Raw genomic sequence first — 17,343 nt, 5'->3', positions numbered from 1 at the left:
TTTTGGCACATCCACATTCATGTCTTCCACCAATGTGAGATTGTTTTACAACACACCCTCCCAAGACCACATCATAGTAGAGCGAATCTTGCTAATAACGTGTTGTGAGATGGTGCGGACCAGCCTTCCGGGTTGTTAGTTACTGTCCGCTTTGGCACACCTGGGTCTCACGATTTTGAAAGGCCTCACTAGAGAAGGGTGCTTAACCTCTTAAGAGGAGCACCACACTCATGTCTCCCACCAATGTGGGATTGCTTTACAACACTTCCTACTTTAATTCAACTTTTTCACTAATGGTACAGGTCACAAAATTTCTAAATTTACAAAAGAAAAATCATATTTTAACCTACAAGAGAGATCTCTGGTTCTTTTGTTTTCAATTGAACTTTTATCTTTTGTTCGATTAAGATGAACTTTGTTGTTTCTGGACTAGAATTATAATTGGACACATCATCCCATGCTCGAGTTGTTGGGTACCTTAAGAATGTCGGTAGTATTTACTAATTAAGAGTATGACACAATCATCACTTACGATAAGTGATTGTATGTATCAAATATATTTCTCAAGAACAACACCATATTCATGAAGTAGGACGATTAATTTTAGATATTTAGAGGGTGAAATGTTAGACCAATGCTCAACATCTCTTAGCAAACAACAAGTTTAAGTTCTCTGTTCATCAAAAAAAAAAAAAAAAAAAGTTTAGTTCTCTACAAACAAAACATTGGGGATTTTCATTATCCCATTGGTGGGTGTCAAAACCAATACCTAATCTTCATTATCCCTTATTTATTTAAGCAAAGAATGCATATCATATAATCAAGTTTGTTTGGTTTACCCAATACCCACTATCCAATAACATAATTTTAGAACTTCATGAGTCCAAAACATGTATATATATTCTACTCTTTTTTATTTGTATTTTTCTACTTAACAACAATCATAGAGTGAGGTTCTAAGATTCCCCCCTCTTCACATGTGTCACAAAATTTAATTTTTAAGAAAAGAGAAAAAAAAGACAATGAAGAAGATGAAGAGTGAAAATGACAGAGTGGGAAAATCTAGAGGAGTTCCAAACTCCCTCTGATTTCAAAATCTAAAGGGGATCGAAACTACTCAGATATGGGTTTCTCTCATTCCATGAAGAAGTTAGAAGACTCTATACCATGACCCTTGTAAAGAAACAAAACCAGAGGATAATAAAAAGATGGATAGACAAGGCAAAAATACAAAAAACATTGTTTTCACCATTACCAAGTTTAAAATAATGTACAAACTAAATTCAACATAACATTTTATCTAATGCTTCAATTCAACCTAACCTTTCCCTTTTCGCTCTATTTCAAAATCTCATTTTCTCTCTATGTTATCTACAAGAACGCTTTCGATTTCTTCTTTCCTCCTCCCCGCCAATAAACCTACCCCTGTTTTTGTTCTTAACCAAAGCCGAATCCTTCGTTAGCTTCGTGAATGGCCATAAGCAACCTTTCCTCTAAACGCTGCTTCGAGGGGTACTCTGGTAGATCTAACTGGTTGAAGCTGCAACAAAGTAAATGAGAAAAAAAAGAGTTAGGTAATTTTAAGATTGAGTTTGCAGATCCGGTTCGAAACAAGAAAATTAGGAACCCTAGCAGAAAGAGAAGACGAGAAAAAAGAGAGCAAACGGGATGCTACTGGCAAACAAGTTGATTTGCTAAATGTATTGAGGGTGAGAACATCTTATGATGGGTGACTTTTGAGGCAGAAGGGTACCAAGTATGAGCTGAAGGCAAGTGATCAGCGCTGCCATAGGCTTTGTGAATTTGAAACCTCTGTGAGCCTGAAATTCCCTGAAGTGCACTAAATCCTTCCAAAGGAACCTGTGAAAATAGTAGAGTAGTAGTTTCAGGACGCCAACTGAATAAAACATGAATGGTTAGCCCTATTGCGTTGAACTATAGTATATAAAACTAAGTACTACCTTTGATGTTCCAGTCACAAACTGTAGTAGACGAGCTTTATCTTCCTTGCTAAAACTTTGAGCAACTTCCCAGAACCATTGGATCACAGGGGAACCAGCACTATATCCAGAGTACTCGGTATTCGCTCTCATGTCATCCACTGCAACCAAAAAAGAACAGTACAAGAGAAAAATGTCTTCAGTAATTATGACATAATGGAATGATATCTAGAAATGCAGTGAACTGGGAAAGGGAACTCACGATCGATGTCTGGAAGCCCACTGATTAATAGTTCCAGTTCTTTATCATTGAATATCGATATCAGATCCTGAGTAATCAACTCGTTGAAACCTTCTAAAAATGCAGTAATTTGAGGACGAATAGCAGTTGTTAGCCGATGCTCAGCAACAAGGTTCACATATTGATGTTTATTCTCCTCAGTAACTCGGATATTTCGACCACCAGGAATCAGCTCGTAATCAGTCACCTGCATAACATTACCAGATATAAATTTCGAGCACAAATTATCACGCACGTTAAACTATATAAGCTCTTTGATATTCCGTAATCACCTCTGCCCTCTCATACAATATCAGCTTTTCCTCATCAGCATCCATGCTGAAAGTCAGGTCTAGTACATCGCTAATATCATTCTACAAAAGCAAGAAAACAGTTGATTGTGGCTAGTTGAAATAAACAGGAAGAGAAGCAAAGTATGCTGAAGGAAACAAACATGGGGAATGTAAACTACCTCAAGCATCCACTTCAGATTTTTGAAGTAATCAGGATCTATAGCCTCAATGTCATGGTAGGTTACTTTGACCCCTAAAATGTGCTTATAAAATGATCTAGTGAAGTGAACATCGAGAAGCTGCCCATCAAACAGTGCCTTCCCAACCTACAAAAAGAACAAGAATGACTTAAAATCAAAGGTTCACACTGTGGCATCAATGTTATTAAGACTCTAAACGAAACTCCAGGTGATTGCAGCCTCCGAAGAAAGAAACGTACCACTCGTCCCACAAATTTGAAGTATGATAAATGTTCTGTTTGGTAAACAGAGTTAGGGTTTGGCTGAAATGTTGATTCATTGCCAACTGTTGTAAAAAGTAGCGCCCCTTTATCAAAGATAACCCTTGACAACAACTGATACCACTCCCTTGTAAGCCCACCAGCATCAATACCTTCCTCTCCTTGGAATTGAACAGTTAACCTTCCTTTCAAATCTTGAGCTGAACGCATTCGAAGTTGGTTATACGAGTCTTCTAGAATATAAGCTCTTCTAACTGATATTCTCACTGAACTATGATGATGGTCATGCTTTATTTTCGATCGGAAGTGAGAGCGTTTGTTGTCAAACTCGATAAAACGCGGAACCTTCAGCATTAGAGAGAATGACTTCTCAAGAAGCCCGGGATTTTGGCGGATGAAAGCGTTCAATAGTTTCCTATGCTTTTCTGCGAACTTCACAAACGCAACATTCTTCTCATCAGCTTTTGTGTTAGAAACTGAAGTTCGCCGCTGGCCAGCAGTAGTGGAAGTCTCTTCGACCTCAGATGTTGCAACAGCAGAGAAATCTTGACCCACATATGACTGAGAAGGATCTAACTTCTCACAAGTAACAAAAAAGGATTCGATATAAGGCAAGACATTTTGGGCACCAGCAGGAAGTGGAGGATTTGCACCAGTGGTTGAGGTAGTCGGGGCTCTTGACACAGGAAGCACATTAAGAGCAGAATCTGAGTAGCTCTCTATTTTGCTGATGCAAGAACTTAGCTCCAGCCACAAGGGTTCCAAAACAGCATTAATCTCCCGCACTTGAGAAAGGGCGTCATTATTATCCTCTTGATGGGGATCCTTTTCCTTCTCATGCATTGAAGCAACAAGAGAACTTAATGCCTGGAGGACCCTCAGGATTGCAGTCCCATCGGTGGAAGTACTAAGTAGTGCTTTTTCTGCTTCTTCAAATTTGTGCAATTCATGGATGGCAGATGCGGACAAAGCTTGAGCAGAAGTTGCCAACTCCGCGATAAATAAGTGACAATGAACTGGGGCAATCGCCACCAACTTCCTCAAAACCTCAGCAATGAGAACATATGCATTATCTGACAAACTGCACAATCAAGATAAATAGATTGATCACTACAATGATAGATGATACTGAAACAGCCAGCAGGAACCATTAGAAAACAGAACTGTGAGAGTATCATACCCTTCTCGCGCCAACAAAGAGCATAAAAGCCTGAGTTCAGCTTGCGGTAGGCTGCGCATAACACCGTCAATATCACAATCCTTATTTCCGCCAGAACTTGAAGGTTCAGAGCAATCACTTTTGCTTAATTTGACATCATTAGAAGAAGCCCCCGCCTCAGAAATAATCCTACTATCAGATGTACTCTCAGGATCCATCGGTTGCTCTGTAGCAGATCCTTCAGCTGTTGATGCTTTGGAGTTGGTTTCAGCATTATCAATTACAACCTCCAATAAATTTAGCAACTGAAACACAAAAAGAAGTGATGGAAATAAGGGTAACAGTAATAATTCAGGTGAACTCGTTACGCAACTCTTTATAAAGAGAACCATACTTGTTCTAAATGAGCAACACTCCTAAGATAGAGCGGCAGATTGAAGAGAGTCAAAAGCAAGACAATGGAAACATCTCCTTTCTGACTCAGCTCCTTTCCTGTTTCGTCCTCTTCAATAATCATCAAAGCTTTGCCACGAGCTTGATCAGATTCCTGCAACACTCTTACTGGAGTACTAGGAAGCTCCAGCTGAAGAAAAAGTTTTGCCACACTGGGATGATTTCGAGCCAAGTAGGTGAGAGTTTCTAGTATACGCCGAGACACGAGAGGTGGAAGTCCTGTTGGGAAACCAAAAATGGAACAGATGAATATCAGTATCTTAGTTCGAGAGACTTAAGTGTCCATAATAAACATTCAGAGGAGCTCATGCCGACAGCTAAGTTTAGTTTTTTTCATATCCCAACTTAGCCAGGTAATTTGTCCCAAAAGCTGTTGCTTGAACATGTTTAGAAATTCAGAGTAGCGATGTGCTGCATAACTCAATGCAGATACTGGTCTTTGGCTCTACGTACATTCTGAATTTCTAGATGGGTGATAAAATAATAATTGCACATACTACGTGAACAAATACATATACCAAAAATAAAATATCATTAAGCCAACTCGAGAGATCTCACAAAATTATCAAATAATGAATGAACTAATTCAGAGCCATACCGTCTAAAAACTGAGGGCGAGAATACATAACGTCACTCTGACAAGAGTACAACCTATACGACGGTGCTGCACCATCCCTTTTGCCAGACTTCCGTGTATCCAGCATCAGCATGTTCATCAGAATTTGCACCAAACTGGATCTAGTTTCGTGATGCACACAGATATTCAGAAGAAGCTTCTGGAACTGGCCTTTATAGATGGGCTGAAAAAAGGTGTCAATACGTTAAAAATATGAAAAAGGCACGGTATACGGAGTCAATTTCATTTTATCAAAGAGCACCTGAACAAGACGAAGCAACCGTATCATTGATATCAAGGCTTCTTTGTCGAGTAAAGGCGCCCCTTCAGCTTCAATTAGCTTGCCTCCCACCGATCTGCGTAAAGCCATATTCGCACCATTTCTGTCCAAACTGGATCCAACCGCTTCACCGCGTCTAGAAGAAAAACCTCTGTGGTGTCTAGGATGCATGCCAAAAATTGTATGACTATGATAACGATGTGCGAACCTTTCACGTAGCATTGTTGCCTCTGCGACGAGGGCTGGGCTTAAATTACCAATTATAGCATCAGAGGATGTTAACAACACCTGAAAAGTGGACAGTTTCAAAATGATGAAGTTTGAGAACTATATTTCAAATTTTCATATACCAAGCAGTATCGTTCTTATTATTATTGTACCTCTTGACGTAAATCTTGAGGAAATGTAGCAATAATTGAAACAGCGTCCATTTCAACGGGTTGTCCTTCTAATTCCTGTGATTGTTGCAGTCTCTGAGCTTGTTGTTGTGCTAAAACCTCGGCACGGATATCTGGAGGAAGCGCTGCTAAGAATTCTGGATCAATGTCGTCTGAAGGTTGAGGTTGATCATTTGAAGGCTGCGGCGCTTGACCTTGCCGAGCAGAGAGGACTTCGGCACGCAACTCCTCTGGAAGAGCCTCCAGGAAAGCAGGATCAATAGAACCAGTGTCAACTGCCCTGTTGATTTGCTGTACATTAGCTGGGACACTCTGATCTGCTGCTTGCTCAGGACTTTCAGAAAGTTCACTTACACTCTGTAGAGTTGCGTCTCTGATACTACTCGGCGGAGCATTTCCTAGTGAAACGCTTGCTCTTCTCGATCGTCCTGGCTGCAGATCACCCAGAGGCAGTCTATCTGTAGAACCTTGCCTTTCTCCACCATCGTCGTGCCCATCGGCACTTCCAATTTCTACTTCAAGGCTGCGGAGAGATTCTCCTAATGTCGCCCCGCTACCACCGCTTTCTTGGCTCACAACCTCAGCATCCCGAGCAACAGCTTCATTGTGTTCTTCGTACTGCATATCAACAGCTTGTGTATGCATTGCTGATGCATCTCTTCCTTGAACAAATTCATTAGTTTCTGGCATAACATCACTACTTCCAGCTCCAATAATCAATTCAGGACCCAATGTTGCAACAGAGGTACTCCCATTGTTCTCAACAGGTGTTCCAACCCTTAATTCTGTGTCAGCTTCTTCTTGGACTCCATCCCCATTAGCTTGAGGTTCAGTCATTTCAGAATTTTTATCAGGTGTAGTTCTACTCAACTGGGAAACAAGCAACTCCTCAAGGCCTTGGGGAATTACAAGTGCATTTGATCCACCTCGTTGCTGCCTATCATCAGCCCACATATTGGGACGATGACCCTGACGTCCACTCCTCAGCGAGCGGTAAATAGTGTCCAACCTTGATGAGGCACTCTCCACGGTCCTATCTGACAAGGCCATGTCATCTGTATTTTCTGAAAATGAGGTAGATCAAACAACAAAAACATCTTAAACAACATGACAAAGTGAGAGGTCCACTACAAAACTTACCTGGTTGCCTAGAGGGAGGTGGATGAAGCACCAAAGAAGGTTCTGCCAGGAGAGGATGTTGAGAAGGTGCACCACTTTCAGCAGTTCCTCCGAAAAGATTATAAATGGACGTAGCTCTCCCTCGGCGTCTAGAGAAAACTTCAACAGGCATCACATCCAGGGGATCGTTTTGGAAACTATTTTCTCTACCTAAAACCTCAATATGGTCAAAAACATTTATTCCATTAATACCTTCTTCCAACCTGAGTAAGAGCCTGTCTTCGTCATCCTCATCATCTTCATCCTCTTCCTCTAATACATCTTCGTCGAACTCATCCCTATCCATCTCATGATCATCCTGATCTGTGTCAGGATGTGGCATGTGATGAACTTCATCTTCTTCCAAATCATGATGATCCTCTTCATCCTCTTCATCCTCATCTTCTTCTACATCGTCGTCTTCTTCATCTACTTCATCTCCATCGTCCTCAGACATATCATCGTCTTCTTGACTGTTTTGCCCATTGTGTTGGATATCAAATCTAATTCCTACAGTTACCATACCATTTCCCAGACCGCCACCTTCCTCCGAAGTATCATGCATGAAGTCATCTTCAGTTCCCTCAGCAAAACCACCGTCAATATTGAGGTCATGCTCCATCTCATCTGTAACCGACTCAGAGCTTCCAGATGTTTGAACTGCGCTGAAAGATCCGGGAGCAGGTTGTAACGTTGTCTCCGAGGACTGCAACCGCTCACTGCCAGTTACCGCTCTTTCTGGTTGGCTCTGATCAGGAAGCTTGACTGAGTTCTCACTCTTCCGTAAACCAGCGTCAGTAGCACGAACATGTTCCTTTGTTACTGACTCCAGAACCTTAACCAGACCAGTGACAACCTTTGGCGAATCAACGTGATCAAGGTCCAGGACGCGGAGAGTTCGAGTTGTAGACCGAACAAGTCCGACTTCTATGAATGTCACAGAGGCTTCAGCTGCAATATATGAACCAGTAGAGGAGCGAGCAGCAAGTATATCATTCAATAGGTCAATGTACGCATGGATATAGCAATCCGGCGGCTTGAAACCATCAGCGGAATCAACGAACTCATTGAACACATTATTGATGTCTGTGAGCACCCTTCTTCGACCCTCTGTTGAGCGAATACAAGAAGCGACTAAGAATTGACTAGCCCTGGTGGGTAACTTTTCTCTCCAGTCACCATCAGCTTTCTTCTCCTTGTAGCTTCCAGGATATGGAAGGAACTTATGAAGAATGTGATGAAATATCCCACCACTGCACCTTTCTGTATGATCCCTTTGAGGAAGACCTCTGCAGCTACTGACCTCAGTGTCTCTTCGTAGAAGAACATGTACAGATGAAGAATATGTTGAGAGTATCTCCGCTAACAACTTCAGAATGAATACAACCTTCGCAAGAGTCCCAGAAGGGTCCTGGTTATTACTTTCACAGTGTTCAGGTACTGTTGCAATGGCCTTCCCTTTCCCTTTAATTGCATGGTCATCGATATCCATCTTTACTAACGTTGGGGGCGCAAGTACGCCATCAGTCAAAACGTCTTCTTTAGGAGAAGGTACAAATGTTATTACAAAATCCAAAAGAAGTTCAACCACACTCGTGAAACTCTGAGGAAATTTTCGATGAGATTTTCCGTTCTTAGGATTGGAATCTGGAACCTTCACATTACCACCTGCAGGAGTCGTTGAGTTGACATCATAGGTAACAGTTTTCCCATCAGCAGATTGGTGCTTCTCTTTCTCCTTGCACCTTTCTTTCTCACGATCTTTCAATAAGACAACATATGGCCTTTCACCTACTGTCTCAATTTGACATACCGCATTAGCAGCTTGCATAAAGACCACTGGATCCCTAGAGATGACAGATGCTAAATTTAGCAGAAAGTTGCGAGGAGTGAGTCTTCCATTGGAATGCCTACTTGTGGTAGCCACTACGCTGTGCCTTATTTCAGCTTCCATTGCTTGCTGAAGTGTCTGGGGATCTTCCAGAATATGACGAATTATTGTAGCAGCAATGTTGTCAAAACCGGGAAAGAGGCTAGCTGTTGGTAGAGAAAGCAGAGATGGAAGACCTCCATCCTCAAGAAAACTCGCAGCAACAGCATGAGTTCTAGTAAGTGTAGCACATAGCTGAAGAATAACATGCATGGTCTCAGAAGGAAGTTGGTGCTTAATACATCTACAAGCAATCTCAACAAGTCTTTTCTGTTCAGGAACACTCATACAAAGTCGGCCAATTCCAAGTGTGGATTGCAACTTCATTGGCTTGTCCTCTTCAATCACAACTGAAGACTCGTGGTTAAGATCATCCTTTTTCAATTGCTCAGGAAGCTTCATACTCAATTTTGGATCCACCTGCAACAGTCGATCAATTGCAAGAAAAGCTGTAGTGACCCACTTCGGGACTTGGAGTTGCTGTCCTCCATCTGAATTCGGGTCCCATTGGGAAAGCAAATCTGAAACAATCATTATCAACCCATTTTGCAATGCAACTTCCCGTGTAATTGTATCCTCATGTAGAACCAAGGCAATAACATGAAAAAGTGCAGATAAAACATCACTGCTCCCAGAATCAGAGGCTGAACTACAAAGCTTTATATGGTCAATAATAAAGGAAATGACTTTAGGCCTGTATTGACCATCATTTTGGGAGCATATCATCACAAGCAGATCTCGAACAGGAAAAGCTAGGGATTCCTTCACCTGCAAAAGCCGATTACATGTTAATAATAACTCATCAATAGGTGGAAGCTGGACCTCATCGTCCTCCTGTTCTGGGAGAACTTGATTTTCAGCATCATCCACGCTCGATTTTCCAGAATTCCCAAGAGACATAGCAAGAGCGCGAGTAAGTTCATCATCTTCTTGGGCCTCCTCTGGGTGTGAGAACAACCACTCCATAGCCAATTCCACACTATTTGTCCCCACCTGCCTCAAAGCTTCTTCCGCCCTCAACCTGGAGAAGCCCATCTCCACAATTGTCAATATAGTAGTTTCACTTGGAGGAGGGGCAATTGCACGTCCTTCAGTGATGTTACTTGCATTTTTAACCTCAACTCCAGAATAAACATGTCGCACGATAGACACGATTGTTGTAATGAACTCGTAACTAAAGTCAGGAAACTGGGGATGAGTCCAAATAGGGAGAATTGCTTTCAGGACCATGGACTGGAGGACCTTTACAAACGCCTCAGCATCTTTAGGTAAAACAATGTCTCCATTTGTTAGAGGTTGTGCGAGCAAATGCTTGGTAAATGGCGAAATGATAAAAGCTGATGTTACTAAGTGGTCCATAAGCCCACCATAGCTAGCCAAGGGACCATATATCCAAGAATAATTTAGTTCTTCCTTTTCAACCTGGTTAGAGTTCCCATCATCTGTCTCCATAGGAGAAGTAGGAGTTCTATTTACCGTAAAAAGTAATTGACTAGTAGCTTCAAAGGTAGTCAATATTGCCTTAACAACTCCATGCCCATAAAAACAGTTCAGCATAATAGGGTTGCAAGAATCTGGTCTGTCCAGCAGCATGCCATCAATCAAGTCAATAACCTTTCCAAGGTACCGACACTTTGTCGAAGCGGAAGCCTCTGATCTCGAAGGATCAATATCCCCCCCAAAGTTCAAGTGGTCCAACGCAATGAAGGCAAAAGTAGAAGCTACAGATTTTGATGACGATGACACACTTAAAGAGTCGTCTCGACGACGAGAAGGCAACAACATAACTCTTCCCAGCTCTAGAAACAGATGATTGATCTGAGAAGAAAGTGATCTCATCATGTCGCAACATGATTTGTAATACGATCTTTGCTTGTCAACTTCCACTTTACTAGACCCAGTAGCCTCAGATGACCCTGGCAAATGCAATTGACGACCAGAACCCAGGATGTTAGTGAAACTATCACTACCCAGCCTCTGCTGACCACCAGTAGCACGACCAAGATCAGTATACAGGCTTATAAGGTCGAAAAACTCTGATTCAACACTCCATCCTGACATTCTTTGGCTTAGTAATGGATCAACAAACTGCCTAAAAGAGTTGAACGTCTGATCGTCAGTTTCGTTTGCACTCACTCCCGATCCCCGCGAATCAGTAGTGGAACCAGAACTATTGGCATCTACCTCTAGCTTGGAATCTTCAAGAAGAGCAATCTGCCAAAAAACCTCTCGCTGGACATGCGCAATGTCTTCCAGGACATCCTTACTTCCATCCCCAAATTCCGTAAGCAATGCAGTTAGCCAACGATTATCTCTCGAAGCCGCAAGAAATAGATTAAATTCAACAATAAACAGCGATGAAAATATCACTTCGTCAGGTGTTGACTTGGGGGCCAACAAAAATGACCCTGAAGCTGAATTAAACCCACTTAAAGCTTTCCTCAAATGGCCCCTGAGAGAAGAACAAAAAGCTTGTGCCAAGGGAGCAGAGTGATGTTGAGTGAATCCCTTAAAAACCATAGTGCTCTGCACAGCAATGGACATCCCTTCAGACGATTGAGCAATGCTAGGTCGGAACAGAAGCCTCATCAAAGCTTCAATCCCCTTCTTCTCCACGAATAATCTACAAGTTTCAGAGTTCTCCATTGTTCTGTGAACAAGTAGCATCACATTAAAAATGCATAGCTGAGTAAACCGCTCATGATTAATTTCATTAGTAGTTGAATTCGTCGCAGTACCTGGAGAGCTATGCCCTCCATTTTCTTTATAGACGGAACCTGTTTCCATTGCATTACTGCTATTCCTTTTCTCAGAAGGCCCGGAACACAAGTCATCCCCAAGGGAGGCGAGTTTATCAATGATTTCAATTATTATGTCAACACCAGTGTCTCGCAATGTTGAAACATGGCGCAGAAGTTCCTCTACTGCATTTGCTAAAGGCACAACACCTTCATTCATTGCTAACACATATTTCCTAGCAGTGAAGATGTCTACAAGGAATCGTAGTGCCATATTTTCTTTAACTGCCTCCAAGCCTTTTGCATTAAGACAGATGGCACCAAGGCCACTAGGAACACAAGTTATAGCTTTTGAAGAAGGAAATATTCCAGCTGCAACTGAGGAAAGAAATGAATCAGGAAGACCCAATTCATGTAATGCAGAGAAACAAGTCGGATCCTTGTGGATAAGTTCGCTCATAACAGTGACGGCTGAGAAATAAATGTCGCCTCCAAATCTTTCCACATTATGAAATATCAGTGACAGAGAACCGGGTAACAAACTGTCATGGGAATTTTGGGACCTTGAAGAGTTCGCAGGGGCATATGTAGCAGACCCAAGGGCCTTAAGTAGAGCCTTGATTAGACGCTTTCGTGAGTATAAAAGATCATCATCAAATCTCGGCATCTCCTGGATTACCACTAAATTGTCACTTGGGTCGGCCGCACTAACAACTCTGTTAACTTCTACTTGTAACCTCCTAGCCATTAGTTCCAGTCCACCCAAATCTATTAACAGGGAAGCAGATGCATTACTGTAATCCATGAGTTTCTGTAGAGCTTTCACAGCAAGAGAGACAAGACGCATATGAGTAGAATCAACATCCTGTAGTATTGGTAACAGTGTGGGAACCATCCCAGACCCCCTAATAGCACTTCCTGAACTTGAAGATGATATAACATGGAGCATATAGAACTGTAGAAGTGCATCAACAAAAGAAAGAGTTGAAGGATCATTAGAAGTGTTCAATGACAAAACCGCTTTCTGAAGCACATTAAGGAAAACCATACGGTTCCCTCCACCAGAAATGATATTTGATCCACTCAAAATACGAGAACGTTCATGAGATGATGAATAGGCAGCCAGCTGTGCAGTCAAAGCAAGCATAGCGAGGGTTTTGACATTTCCCGGTACAGCATCTTCTGAATGCACAATCTTGACTAACTCATTAGTATACTCGGGCTCATTTGCAAAGAAAGACACAATTTGATCATGAGCATCATTGGATTGAACAAGCACAATAAACGCAAGCAGACAAATCCTGCTATACAGCCTGCAGGTAATTGCAGAACGAAAGGAACGGGCATATCTTATCCTGGTCAGCAATGAGAATCTGTGCTCTTGCGGTACATTGTACTGCTCAACACAGTCTTTAAGAAGTAACAGATCTTCCTCCTTCCGCGAATGCAGGTCTGGAATGTGTATGACACACAAACCAGAAGACTCCGTCATGGTACTACATCCCTCAGATCTTTGAGGATTAAGCCCATGGAACTCGAAATGAAGGGTTGAACCTAACCGATACTGAAGTTCATCACATTCATTTCCCATACCATATGGGGACAAAGAAGACCCTTCATCTTGCATTCTCTCATTTGCCAGAACAGAAGAAAACAGACCCAAGCCCTCTTCTTTACTTCCCCATCCCTGGGCCAAGGAGAGGAGAGAACTGTTTATGGGGCCGCATCCAATCAACTTGCCACTCACATGTAGTTTAGAGGGATTTATTTTCACCAAAGCAGACAGAGTTTCCAATGTAGCAATTAAAACCTCAGGGTCTGTTGATGCCAGTAAGAGCTTTAAATGCTGTTGCGGAGAAGGAATGCAAAACAGAAATATGTTATTAGTATCACAAACCCTTTTCGCAAAACTAGGAATTTAAGCTTACAAGGAACAATGAAACATGTGACCAAATTCAAAAATGTATTCAGACAGTAAAAGCTTAAGTTGATGATCCTACTTTCAGCAATTCTTCTAGCCCCGGAAATGAACTTTTGTTATGGCAATTCTCTAGAACTGTTTGCATCACTCTTAGGATTTGCGAAACCGCGTGTTTGGGGAAAGCTTCACCAGTGTCTAATATATCATCAGATAATAGAAGATCTTTCCTACTGGAGATATATGTCTCGAAGTATTTCTTGAAATGATAAAATAATGGTCTCCAGTGGTGGAAATTTCCCTGAAAGGAAGGTCAGAATCGTCAGATAAGTAAAGAAAAACATAAGAGGCTATAGCAAATAGCATGCAAACTATAAGCAAAAGCTAACCTTATTATACTCCCAACTGAAGTCAGAAAGAGGTGCCGCTATATCATGTAATGGACTCTTGATCACCTTGTCAATAAATGCTTTAATTGCCGGAGGCTGCAAAGACGTTAACAATTAATAGAAGATTAAGAACAACTTCACGTGAGACGCGAAATCTAAGCAAAAAGAATGGAACGAGGTGAAAGAGTTCATTGTTGAACAGCTTTAATTAGTATATGAGAAAACGTACAAATAAATACCCTACTGTTTCAATAGAAATACAGTAGGGATAGAGGAGAAAGCTTATTTTGATCATATCATGAATGTAATCAACTAACTCTCAGCAATATGTATATTCTATTGCTTCCAAGTCGCAAAAACTATATACTGTAGCATGCATGGTCAATTACCTTATGCATAGCTGCTTAGCCACTTGAGGCTTTTTAAGAGGAAATACTATGTGAGTATCATATAAAATCATAAGTTAGAAACCCTTAAAACCGAAGAATTGTTCACATCACCCACCACCCACAAGGACAATAAATTTGGTCATTGCACCAAGACATCCTAGGTTTCAGTCAACCTGGAAAAACCAAGTCAATATTGGTTAATCCAGTTCTTGTTCTTTGAATCGTGCCATCATTATCCTTCCGTAAGTGTATGTGTACAGTGTATCCTTCCAAAATTTGCTTCTATAGTAATTAAACACATAATTGTATATATTCTAACGATAAGATGGTAAGAGGAACTTTATACAGGGAAATTTTATGCAGTGGACTACAATGATAAGTTCGAAAAAATTTATAAGTTATGTCCATCCAATTAAGAGGCATGACACATAAAGCATCCACTGATTATGCATCAGGTTGTCGTTGGAATCTATGTAAACAAATTTAATTTATAAAACACAAGAATCTTGTTACTTCATGAAGGGTCCCAAGCCAAAGCAAAATGCAGATGTATCCCTCTGGACAAATAAATTATGAAATCTTGTTTTATGCAGTACAATAAGTGTAACTTTAACGTGTAATATGAAGTGGTTCATCGTAAAATTAGATTACATAAAAGAGTAACATTAAAAACCAAACCAATAATAAACAAACGTATAATTGATGCCATTTTCTCAATCCATGTCATTGTAGCTAACATAATATATTCTGAAGTAGAATCTTGTACATGGTCGAAGTATGTTTTACCAATCTAACATTTCATAGTTCAAGGACTCAGTATTCAGATACGAAACTAAAGGTACAGAGAAGTCATGAAAGGAAAAAATATGACTGGAGGTTGAAACATAAAGTTCACAACTTCTGGACCTCAACAATAGCTTGGGATAGACTTATGTGTATTTGGCATTTTGACAACCATGTTATCAAACTTAAAAATTCCTTACCAACAACATTTTGTTATTTGGGATAATGGCGGCGATGATTCAAAGCCAACTCGGCATTGGAAAATCATACACCGAGGTCCACGCTGCTCCCATGTAAACCACGGATTTGAGAAATTATTTCCCGTTTTAGAAAACAATCATATTATCAAACTAATAACAGATCAAATATCAATCTTGTACAACTTTTAAAAAACTTGATATGCTTTAGCAAATTAGATTTTCTTATAAACCCCTTTCTTTTAAATTCTCAGACACATACACGAGGTCACGTAAAACCTGCTGCAACAAAAACTTATCCTTCCTGATACATATCCCTCATTTGCAACAAATCCATAAAACTTGAAAGAAGAAAAAGACTGCGAAATCCAACGAAAAAAAAAACTTAAAAAAAAAAAACAAACAAAAATTAAGTGATATATTGCTACTTACTGATATAAGTGACAGAATAAAACCTAACTAAGCTCTAACTTCTCCCTCTTAACCATTAAACAAAACAACTTCAAACTCTCAACCTAATATCTAGTCAATTAAACTAAAACCCTAGAATAAATGTAAATATAATCACATGCAATAGAATTATAACAATGAAAATGATTAAGAACTCACAGTGTCCGATTCCAGCTTGATACATGGCCCAAGTATTCCTTCGGTAGCTAAGAGTTGCCGCAACTCCTCTGGTAAATTTGATCCTAGGGTTGCCATTTTAGCAGATCTTCCCTACTTAATCAGAAGCCATATTAAAATAGATTAAAATCAATTACTCAAGATTATTAGAACAACAAAAATTGAAAAATGAAAAACACTAGGGCAATCAACAGATAAAGATGAAAAGAGAAACCTGAAATTATAGTTTCTGAATAATACAGAAGCACATCCAATGCCCGCAATATACAGAATAGAGAGAGAAAGAGAGAGAGAGTAGAGAGAGAAAGAGTGATAGAGGAGAGAAACCTCTAGTAGAGAGAGAAAGACTGATGAATGTGTCGAAGAGAAGAACTGAAAACTTGTATATATATACAAAGTAATTAGTCTCAGGAATTGAGGGGGCGGTCTAAATTACAATCTTTGATTTTCTTTTCTTTTTTTGTATATATGGACACTTCATCATCATCATCATATTTTACAAGGTTTTCCTTTTAAGATTTGATTTTCTTTTTTCATTTTTCTTTTTTAGGTCAAAATGTGTGATTTGGTTCATTTGGAGCACTAATTTATATTTAAGAATATCATTAAATTTTAAATCTAATTCAAATTCTTACTTAAAACAAAATTAAAATAATCAATTGAGATTTCTCATTGTGATTATACTATGTTAGTGTATTTGTTTTATCCTGATTTGTCCAAAATACAATTATTAACATCATTAATTTTGGATTTCGCTAGATGATTTTCATGTTTTGACTAAAGAAAATCATCATATTTCACGATTTTCATCTTTACCTTTACTAGATTTTAATTTGATTTTCTTTTTATTTTTCTTTTGAAGGTCACATTGTGTAGTTAGGATCACTAATTTTATTTAAGAAAATAATTAAATTTTGAATCAAGTTTAAGATCTTCCCTAAACAAAATTAGAGAATCGAGATTTTTTATTGTGATTAAACCATATGAATGTAGAAATAAATTGTGTTTTATCTTACATGTCTAAAATAATTACCGATATCGTCAACTTTAAGTTTTCCTGGAACACTCCCTTATTCGACTTAAAACGTTATAGTAAATATATGTTATAATCAATAAAGATCTTCCCTAAACAAAATTACCGATATCGTCAACTTTAAGTTTTGCTGGAACACTCCCTTATTCGACTTAAAACGTTATAATAAATATATGTTATAATTAATAAACGCTCAAGTCTTCAATAAAGATGAAACTATATTGATACGGACAATTGATCATGCGTAGCAACTTACGTCCTTACCTTTATTAGGTTTTCATTTTATGATTTGATCATTTCCC

At 39.8% G+C, this 17,343-nt stretch overlaps 1 protein-coding gene across 3 annotated transcripts; it reads right to left on the bottom strand.

Annotated features, from left to right (window-relative positions):
- Positions 1 to 1,228: 1,228 nt before the first annotated feature.
- LOC147545070 (E3 ubiquitin-protein ligase UPL2-like) lies at positions 1,229 to 16,534 on the bottom strand. Of its 3 annotated transcripts, none has more exons than XM_086636223.1 (17): positions 16,223 to 16,534; positions 15,991 to 16,101; positions 14,013 to 14,108; positions 13,706 to 13,924; positions 7,020 to 13,551; positions 5,862 to 6,943; positions 5,464 to 5,769; positions 5,184 to 5,385; positions 4,527 to 4,804; positions 4,154 to 4,437; positions 2,953 to 4,054; positions 2,693 to 2,839; positions 2,514 to 2,594; positions 2,203 to 2,428; positions 1,962 to 2,101; positions 1,754 to 1,860; positions 1,229 to 1,540 (listed from the first exon to the last, which is right to left on the bottom strand). In XM_086636223.1, the coding sequence occupies exons 2-17, from the start codon at positions 16,084 to 16,086 to the stop codon at positions 1,438 to 1,440; spliced, it is 11,001 nt and encodes a 3,666-aa protein (XP_086492349.1). In that variant the 5' UTR covers positions 16,087 to 16,101; positions 16,223 to 16,534; the 3' UTR covers positions 1,229 to 1,437. The 3 variants fall into 3 exon arrangements, with proteins under 3 accessions (XP_086492349.1, XP_086492351.1, XP_086492350.1); XM_086636225.1 differs by having other exon boundaries at positions 5,862 to 6,934; XM_086636224.1 differs by having other exon boundaries at positions 15,991 to 16,104; positions 16,223 to 16,451.
- Between the last annotated feature and the right edge of the window lie 809 nt (positions 16,535 to 17,343).

The sequence above is a fragment of the Eschscholzia californica genome, unplaced genomic scaffold, assembly GCF_041429995.1.
Source record: "Eschscholzia californica isolate CP2 unplaced genomic scaffold, dmEscCali1.0.p SCAF_4, whole genome shotgun sequence".
NCBI classification, from domain to species: Eukaryota; Viridiplantae; Streptophyta; class Magnoliopsida; order Ranunculales; family Papaveraceae; genus Eschscholzia; species Eschscholzia californica.
Note: the sequence above shows the minus strand (reverse complement) of the source record. Positions and strands in the feature narration are given on the sequence as shown.

Excerpts from the sequence above, each read along its gene's own strand:
- LOC147545070 (XM_086636223.1), bottom strand. The coding sequence starts at position 16,086 with ATGGCAACCCTAGGATCAAATTTACCAGAGGAGTTGCGGCAACTCTTA. Across the intron at positions 4,438-4,526 it reads GTGTTGCTCATTTAGAACAA|TTGCTAAATTTATTGGAGGT; the intron begins GTATGGTTCTCT and ends TTTGTGTTTCAG. Across the intron at positions 2,102-2,202 it reads TGGGCTTCCAGACATCGATC|TGGATGACATGAGAGCGAAT; the intron begins GTGAGTTCCCTT and ends TTTTGGTTGCAG.